This window comes from Gavialis gangeticus, unplaced genomic scaffold, assembly GCF_001723915.1.
Source record: "Gavialis gangeticus isolate Ggan-Ray unplaced genomic scaffold, GavGan_comp1, whole genome shotgun sequence".
Lineage (NCBI taxonomy): Eukaryota > Metazoa > Chordata > Crocodylia > Gavialidae > Gavialis > Gavialis gangeticus.
This window is the reverse complement of record NW_017729025.1, coordinates 84,731,138-84,740,608: the sequence shown is the minus strand read 5'-3', so window position 1 is coordinate 84,740,608 and position 9,471 is coordinate 84,731,138. Positions and strand designations below refer to the sequence as shown.

Genomic DNA, 9,471 nt, shown 5'->3' with positions numbered 1-9,471 from the left:
ATGGCTGCCCCACACAGCCCCAGCTCCCAGTTGTTTAAAAAAAAACCCTACTCACTGGATGCTGCCAGGTGGGGGTGCGATCCCCACTGCCCCCCACTGCCCCATGCTGTGTGGGGGCTCTGCCATGAGCCCTCTGACCCCTGCCTGCTCTCCCAGCTGCCCCACCCGCCTGAGCTCCTGGCCCTTTAACAAAAAACGACAAAGTAAATGTGTTCAGGAATAATAGGACTGATTTGCAAATGATTAGTGAAGCAACAAATACCACAGAGGTATTGGATTAGGACTCCAAGGGGCTACAGTAATACAAAAAAAAATAGTTATTATCATTTGCTGAATTTTAAAATTGTCAAATGCAGGTTAATCTTTTCTACTTTTTAGTACTAGTGGCATGGGAATTATATGTTATTTGGTTGCTTATAGGATTTCAGAGTTCTGTTTTTAATCTAAATCTGAGGTATGTGAAGACATGTCTTATTAGATTTTTAAAAGCCATTGTCTACCTTTTGAAAGGCTCATGAGAACTTTCAACACAGACACTATACTTTAATATATGGCTGAGTGTTATGAATTGTGCTATTTTAGACTTCTGAAAAAAATAATCTTGACAACAAATCTTTTGATTCTTTCTTTTACAGAAGAGGAGCCTATACTGCCTACAAGACCCCATGAGTTAAAGACTCGTTTATTCAAACCCGCAGGCCCCCTCTCCCAAGCTCTTCGAGGTGTCATGACAGAACGCCTGACAGTTGCCCGCTACCATAATTTCTTAAAGGGCCTCCAGATGCATAATGACTACCTAAACAATGACAACTTTTGTAGATGGAAAGGTAAAAGCAGTTTCTTTTCAGCAGCATTTTTGTTGGGAGTTGGGGCTAGAATATACAGAGGAAATTATGCAACTTGAGAGAAAAAATCTTTTAAAAAATAAAGACTATAAAACTTGCTTTCTCATGTGTCAGAGCATGAGCCTACTTTTAAACAGCATGTTTTGGTCAAAAGGTTGAACCATATTTGGCTGAAAATCTCTAGTAACGTTGATTTATTTGGCCTTTAGATAATTTATCCTTAAGATACAGCCAGTTTACTAGACCTTTTTAGGGATGCTCAGTGTATTGACAGCACCCACAATTTTCTATTGAAAGAGAAGTGACACTAAAAGGGAGACTAGAAAAATATCCCTCTTCATCAGGAGAGTGTTACCACTGCCAATCAAAAATAAGGTTTGGTGCAGTTTGAATGGTCAGGTATAATGTTGACAAGAGGGTCCTATGGCAAAGAAAGTTGTGATATATGATAATATATCTCAGTAGTATAATGAGTGTAACACACATAAGTGAAATCAGATGTGTAGGATGGGGTTAAATAGCTTTCTTCTTGGACACTCTTTTCAATAGCAACTGCTCTCTGGCTATTTCAATCATGACAAAAATATTTTCTTTTTTTAGATACTGTGTTAGGTGATTCACCCAACCAGCTCACTGAGACAGAAGCATACCTGTCCCTAGTAGATACTGGCTTTTTCATCAATACCAGCACCCCACCACTTCTGAGGCCCCAGAGAAAAGTGGATGTCATCCTCCATCTAAATTATAGTGCAGGATCACAGATACTGGTGAGGAAAATCAATTTATTTACTATTTTCTGAAGTAAGAGTTATATCATTTGTAAGCTTGTCTCATTTAGATTGGGATTGGAAGGGAGCACCTAGATCATTTAGTACAGTCTCTTGTTGTAGTAAGCAGAGATGCAATAGATGTTATAAAATCCATGAGTTTGAAACTATCCTACTGGTAACCTAAGACAATTTCTCATCATTTGTTTGGCTTCAGGAAATTCTGAACACAGCCTATTATTTGTATTTTAATGCTGTTCTGTTCCTTGATCCAGCCTCTGGACCAGTCCTGTAAGTACTACTCGGAACTAGGAATTCCATTCCCCAAAATTGAAGTCAGTGAAGAAGACAGAAAAAATCTGAAGGAGTGCTACCTTTTTGATGGTGCAGAGACACCAGGAGCTCCTATATTGCTATTTTTTCCACTAGTTAATGACACCTTCCAAAATTACAAAGCACCTGGTAAGTAATCAACAACATTCAACTACGGTCATCAAGGCCATCCTACCCACTACCTGTATTCTGTTGTTTAACTTATAAACTTCCCTATTGGCTCATTTCAATACAGCATCTGATGAGGTGAGCTAAAGCTCACAAAAGCTTGTGCTATAGATGTATATATCTACTTTGGTTAGTCTAGAAGGTGAAAATCGACTCTGCCTTGTGCTTGAATTCAGACTAACATGGCTAGCCATGGGCCTTGTTACATGTTGCACTTTTTGCTGCTCAAATGTTGATCAGTGTTAGTGCTAGCTCAAGTTTAGAGCAGCCACATATTAAGGCTAAAAACCATCTCTGACTGTCCCCAACCTGTACAGCCATAACTTGTGACTAAAGGGACTTAATTTTGGTCTGGATGTGCAACCAGTCTTGCTGATGTCTCTGAGCCACCATCTGTACCATGATCCTCTCAGACTACCTGATTTTGCCTGTTGCATTGTATCCCCTTTGCAGTCATAGCAATGGTTGTCTCCTCTCCCCAGATTGTGACGAGATCCAGCACCTTATTGCAGCTCCAATTAGATGCCCACCTTATGGGGCCTAGCGGGGAGCATACTTTGGCTCATGCTGGAGAAGATGGTTGAGTTGGAGGCAGAGGAAAAGTCTCTGCTTGCTAGCTGGCAAGTGCTCTGCAGGCTGCCTGCACAGGGTTGCACTCCTGGGGTTGGGAAGGTCACACCCCCAGAGGCAGAAGGGGAAGTTGGCTTGGTGCCAGAACCACCTCATAGGCAGTAAAATTCAGGGGGTGGAAAGTTTATCCTCACAGAACAGGAGGGTGGGAAAGGGGACACTGCAACCTGAGATGTTGGAGGACTGAAACATAGGTGACTCATTTCTAGGGAGTTTCCACACGTTAATGGAACATGAGCTGGATAAACCTGCCCTGGAGTGGCATAACTTTAAGCTACCTAAAAGGTGTTTAAAACAAGTTTTACATGTTAGTATGTGGACAATCCAGGGGTTTAAGAGCTCCAAGAGCTGCCTAAAATGGATGTGTAACAAGGCCTTATGTGTTTTATTTCAATACAACAGACTTCTCCCCTGCCAAACCACTGTAGCTTAACACCTTTATACATTTTTCGTTAGAAGAGAGTGTATACATTTTAATCATTTTCATTTTGATGTTAATTAATAAAAATAGTCATTATAAAAATGCAAGGACTCTAAATTCTAAGGAACTATCAATTTAAGAAAGAGCTCAGTGACATCACAAGATTCTTTGCCTTTAGCATTTTTTCAGGGCTTCTAAAGTTGAGTCTTTGTTACAAAATATTAGAAGTCCAGAGTCACACTTGAGAGTACAAAGTACATCTTTGCCTTCATTACAAATCGTCTCCTTATTGCCAGTATCACTATTCCTCTTTTCTACAGGAATACTTTTTCTGTTGGTTGGGAACTGTCTCACCTTCAATGATACATTTAGGGAATACCACTTTCATTTCTGTCCCTCACCCTTGTACTTCTCCTCCACTTCTGATAAGGTTTATTCTTAGCATGTAGTTACACTGCAATCCAAAGGCCTGCTTTCAGCTCATGTAAAGATATTTGATCTAACTATAAATTAGCTAATACAGAAATTGATACCCATGTAACTAGAGGATTACAGAGTTCAGAAAAAGCTAACCTTCCTGAGCATTTACCCAAATTTCTGGGCAGGTTTTGCAGCCAGCCTATGCTTAAATCCATAGTTCTGCGGCTACACTGTTACTGGTGCCCAGGCTAGCTAGTTTAAAGTGACCTGGGGTACATCTGTATGAGTTGCAACCAGACCTCTGGATTGTAATGTAGATACGCTTCCCTATTCCTCTTCTGTCACCACATCCAGCAATTCATATTAATCTAACATTCACCAGGGACTGAGTTACTGGATTGGAAAAGAAACACTTTGGGGGAGGAACAAAAAAAACCCCAACCAATCAAGAAACCTCACAGCAATTAAGCCACTGAATTTTCTTATTGAAGAGATATCTCCTTTCTCTTGGATGTTAGCAGCTGTTTGTTTGTATGTGATACAGGTAAGCTCAAAACCTCACCAGTGTCCTATTCATTTTTTTCTTAGGAGTGAAGCGCTCTGACTCAGAGATGGAGGAAGGCAAAGTTGATCTTACCAGTTCCTCTTCCCCTTATTCTACATATTCTGTCAGGTACACAGAGAAAGATTATGATCAACTGGTTAAACTGTGTGAATACAACATCTTGAATAATGAAAACCTGATTATGAAGACCCTGAGTATGGCAGTGGAAAGAAAAAGGCAACATAAGAAATGATCACCATGCCATGTGTCAGATCAGAGATAATGGTTTTGTACATGAAGGAAATGAAGCTCTTAATGATTGGCCAGTAGACCTTTGTGAATCCCATTTCAACCCCATGCAGTGGATGGCCCAGTTAAATTAGGGTATCCCACAATAGAGATCTTACAGAAATCTTGTTCGCTAAAGAATTTAATTGCAACTGAATTAATCCAAAATAATAAAATCCAGTGCATTCCGTGTAGAAAATATAGTACATAGAGAGGCTTGTACAAAGGAAGTGCTGTGGTGCTTGGGTTGCTTGTAACCTTCGAAAGAAAAGGAATTTAAAAATGCTTAAGTCTGAACAACATATTACATACTAAATTCAATAAATCTTTAACTAATAATAAATCTAATTCAATAAATTCAATAAATCTAATACTAATTCTGTTTTGTTTTGTTCATGAGGATTGTTTGAGACCTACAATATGTGGCCTAGATTGTGACTTGTTGCACTAAATGCATTGTGTGTAAGGAGGAATAGGAAGTGCCTTTCTCTCAACCTTTCTACCCACTCATTGAGGTCCAGGGACAGTTATAACCCTAGTTATTGGGGAAATACAGGGACTGCTTCCTCCTGGCCCTCAAAGGCATAAATCACCTCATATGTAATGAAGAGGAGGCAAGGTCATGGGCCTGTCCTTCAGAACTCACGTATGACACTCAGAAGGCACACTGGAGATGTGGTGTATCAGGCATTGTCTCACACCACATCACAGGGCTATAGGAGGAACTGCGTACCCAAATCTATAGTTATATCTGGACCTGCTCTAGGGTGGTATAGGTCTGCCCTATCCACAATGGGGGCACATGCCTAAGTAGAATAACTTGGTCATTTGACCAGACACCCAATAATCTATTGATTGTGCTTCATGAGCCACAAGTAGCTCCTTAATAGGGCTCTGCAAAGCTTCAGGTGCAGATTCGATTCAGAGGAGATTCGGCCCAATTCGGTGGCCAAATTGCTGAATCCAAATCAAATTAGGGGACCAATTAAAAGGTCTGAATTGATTTGAAGCTCTCCGAATTGATTTGGAAAAGATTTGGAGAGCTTCAGTGATTTGGGCAGTCCCCAATGGTGGCAGCAGGGAGCTGGACCCAGACTCCATGCTGGTAAGTAGGGTGCCGGGGAGGCTGGGCTGGAGGAGCCGGGGGGGAACCATGGGGGGACCCCTGCCAGGCCCCATCTCCTGCCTGCTGCCCCGGCCCCACCAAGCACCCTCTGACCCTATCCAGTCTCCCAGCTCCCCCTCCCCATGGCTGCCCTGCCAGCCTCAGCTCCCAGCTTTTTAAAAATAAGAAAACAAAATCTCTGAACTCACCAGCTCCTGCAGTGGCCTCGGGGCTTCAGGGGGCTCATGGAAGAGCCCCCCATGGAGCGTTGGGCAGTGGGGGGAAGTAGGGATCACTTTCCCACTGGGCAGAGCTGGTGAGTCTGGGGGGGTGGGTAGGGTTTTTTTAAAGGTCCAGGAGCTAGGGTGGGCAGGGCAGGGGCATGGGATGGGAAAGCAAGTGGGGGTTGGGGGGCTCGTGGCAGAGCCTCTCACATGGCGTGGGGCAGTGGGGGGCAGTGGAGATTCCCCCCGACCCCAGGCTGGCAGCTGCCAGTGACTGTGGGCTCTTTTTTTTCAAAGAGCTGGGAGTTGGGGCTGGGAGGGGCAGCCATTGAGAGTAGGTGGGGGATGGGGCTTGTGTGATTCAAAGATTTGGCTGATTCAGCAGCAGCCGAATCTCTGAATCAGATGCGACTGAATCGATTCAGGACGGTGATTCGAATCACCGAATCAAATCACTGTCCCCCAAACTGGCTGAATCTGAATCCAAAGCAAATACTAGCTACTTCGCACAGGCATACTCCTCAATTTATCATAGGTGGTTCTTCCCAGAAAATATTAACGGTTTTATTTTCTTTTACTGTGTGCATTGGGCATGGGTTTTGTTCACTCATAATTCATTCAAGAGACACGCTATCTAGCTCCATAGGTTTTGGTACAAGTTTTGCCAGTAGCATAACTAGTATGGGTGTGTGAAACGAGCCGTATTCGATTCAGATTTGACCCCAAATGGGGACAGTGATTTGATTCATTGGTTCAGATCACTATCCCCGATTCAATTCAGCACAATCTGAATCTTCAGATTCAATGCTGATTTGGAGAATCAGCAATTCAGACATAGACACAGCTTTAAATGTTTTTTCTACATACCTCCAGGTACCAGGTATGACTCATAAATGCTGCAATGGTGGGGCAGATGGAACATCCTACAGGAGCATGGGGGGGTCCCAGCGGCAAAACTGGAAGTGGACCAGAAGTACTTCCGGTCCACTTCTAGGTCTGCCACCGAGCATGCCAGGACCACAATGTGTCTACTTGAAGACCCTGGTGCAGGGACCACCCTACTCCTCACTCTGCCACATGTTCAGTTTAAGGCACAAGGGAAACCAGCCACAAATATATTACACATTTTTAATGTCATATTTTTGTGACTGGTTTCCATTGTGCCTTAAACTGAACATGTGCCTGGGTTGCTACTTCAGGCATGATTAACAGACTAATTGCATCTTAAGTCTAACCCCTGCCAGAGTCCTAATTCATTATTTTGTGTTTCTCATTTCTCTCTTTTTCTGTTTGCTTTTTCCCCTGAGGCTAGCATGGCCAGTAAAGCCCAGAAGCATTCCCAAAACTACGCTTGCCTTTTGTGCAGCTGCATTACCCTGCAAACTCATGTTGGGTCTGGGATCTACCAAGACTCCTACAGCCTGACTACATGTGCAAGTTAAGGCATGATGGGAACCAGCTACACCGTTATTATGAAAGACGTATTTTGTGTAATAACTTTGTGGCTCATTCCTTGTTTTATCAAACCATTAATTGCATTACTGTGTGGCCAGGTTACTAGTTAAGACATGTTTAATTGGTTAATCACCTCGTAAGCATAACTTCTACCACAGCCTTCGATTCTTCTGTGTAGTACTGCGATCCAGCCAGGTATCATCCATTTCGTATTTGTATTTTTGATTATTCTTACGAAGGTGTAGCACCTTGCATTTGTCAGCACTGAAATTTCTCCTGTTAGCTCTAGCCCAGCTTTCTAATCTGTCAAGATCCCTCTGAATTGTGCTCCAGTCTTCAACATGTGGGCTATCCTTCTCAGTTCCAAATCATCTGCAAACTTCATAGAATCATAGAGAAGTAGAGCTGGAACGGACCTCCAGAGGTCATCTAGCCCAACCCCCTGCCCAGGCCAGGATCATTCCTATCCAAACTATCCCATACAAACCATAATCTAAACTCTGTGTAAAACTGCTGTCAGCCCTGACACAATACAGATCTAACACTTTAATCTGCTACTGGTAAAGCAGGGGAACCACAGCAGCCAGTAGCCTACTTCTATAAAAGAAGCTCAAGAAGGTTTCTATGCCAGCATCCAAATTGTTAATAAATACATAAACAGCACCGAACCCAGGACAGACTCCTGCGGGACTCCACTCAAAACCTCCTGACATTCTGACATGGATCCATTTATAATTATCCTTTGCTTGCAAGTATTAAGCCATTTGTCTATCCACCATATACTAGTTTTGTCTAGCCCACATTTCTTCAATTTATTTATGAAAAGGCCATGCAGGACCGTGTCAAAATCCTTGTTGAAGTCCAGATACACTAGGGTGGGCAAAATATGGCCCACAGGCCAGATCTGACCCACCAACTGATTGGATTTGGCCTGTGGATGGATGTCCACCAATTAATTGTATCCGGCCCAACTGCAGATGCCCCTGCTGCGCTCTGCATGGGGCCTGGCCCCACGCACTCCTGGCCAGGGCAGCATGCACTGCATGCCCACCGCTGCACTCCCAGCCCCAGCCATTGCACAGAGGTTTCCACAGGGTTGCTGCTGCTGCTGCTGCCGCTGCCGCCGCTGCCCAGGGAACTGCTTGGCTTCCCCTGCCTCCAAAAGATCCTCCTTCTGTCCCTGCTGCAGCATTCTGGGCAGCAGGTAGGGAGGGGAAGTGGTGGCAAGCTAGGGGAAGCTGACGAAGCAATAGCAAGTGGGGGTGGGAGAAGCTGCATCTGTGTGGCTCTTTTCCCAGGGCACAGGACTCCAACTCCCAGCTGCCTTCCACCCACTCTACACACCTCATGCAATCAGCAACTACTTGTGGGCTGCTGAGTGCGTGGAAAGTGGCCCTGCCAGGAAGCTGTATGTTCTGGACAGGGCCAGGGTTGGGATGGGTGTCGGTGGGAGCACAGGGCAATTGCTGCCTGGAGCATGGTGCAGGAGCATGGGACAGTTGCAGTCAGGACTGCAGGGCAGGCTTCCTTGGGTGGGAGCAAGCGGGGATTGGCCTCATGCAGAGCACCAGGGAGCAGCCACGGACTTAAGTGGGGAGGGGAAGGAGGGTGGACTGCGCCTGCACCACCAAGATAAGCTCTACTGCACATGCCCCCTGCCCCTCCCCTCCAAATAATCCTAGTTAGCTGTATGGTTGCTGCATAATTTTTTTTGTGAAGACTGAAGCAAAGTAGCTGTTGAGTAGCTCCCGCTTCATTTTGTCCTCTGTTAAGAGTAGTAGCTCTGTTAAGAGTTTAGCCTTGCTAGTTAACAGTGGACCTACAGCTTTCTTGGTCTTTCTTGTCTGGCCAACATACTTATAGGACCTCTTCTTGTTGTCTTTAACCTCCTTTGCCAGGTGTACCTCTTTCTCTACCTTTGCCTTCATGATTCTGTCTCTGCAAGCTCTTGCTATTTTTCTGGTATATTTCTTTGGTGACCTGCCCATTTTTCCATTGCCTATATGCTTTCCTTTTACACTTGTGGTGTCCTGGAAGCTCCTTATGCAGCCACATTGGTCTCTTGCCATTCTGCTTGTGCTTGCATCATGTTGGAACAGTTTCTTATTGGCCTTCCAATACTACGCTCTTTAGTAGCTTCCTATGGTACCATGCCTATTAACTCCCTGAGTTGGGTGAAATCTGCCTGTTTGAAAGCTAGCATCTCAATTCTGATGACCTCATGCTTTCCCCATCTCAGGAGCTGAAATTCTATCATGTCATAATAGCTTC

At 44.2% G+C, this 9,471-nt stretch overlaps 1 protein-coding gene across 1 annotated transcript in view; it reads left to right on the top strand.

The window, feature by feature from the left end:
• LOC109298787 (cytosolic phospholipase A2 epsilon-like) overlaps positions 1-4,707 on the top strand; it is a 45,050-nt gene extending 40,343 nt beyond the window's left edge. The window contains exons 18-21 of the mRNA XM_019519065.1: positions 636-827; positions 1,446-1,612; positions 1,888-2,074; positions 4,173-4,707. Coding sequence (XP_019374610.1) covers positions 636-827; positions 1,446-1,612; positions 1,888-2,074; positions 4,173-4,381 — 755 coding nt within the window. The 3' untranslated portion in view covers positions 4,382-4,707. The remainder of the gene's footprint in view (positions 1-635; positions 828-1,445; positions 1,613-1,887; positions 2,075-4,172) is intronic.
• Positions 4,708-9,471: the final 4,764 nt, after the last annotated feature.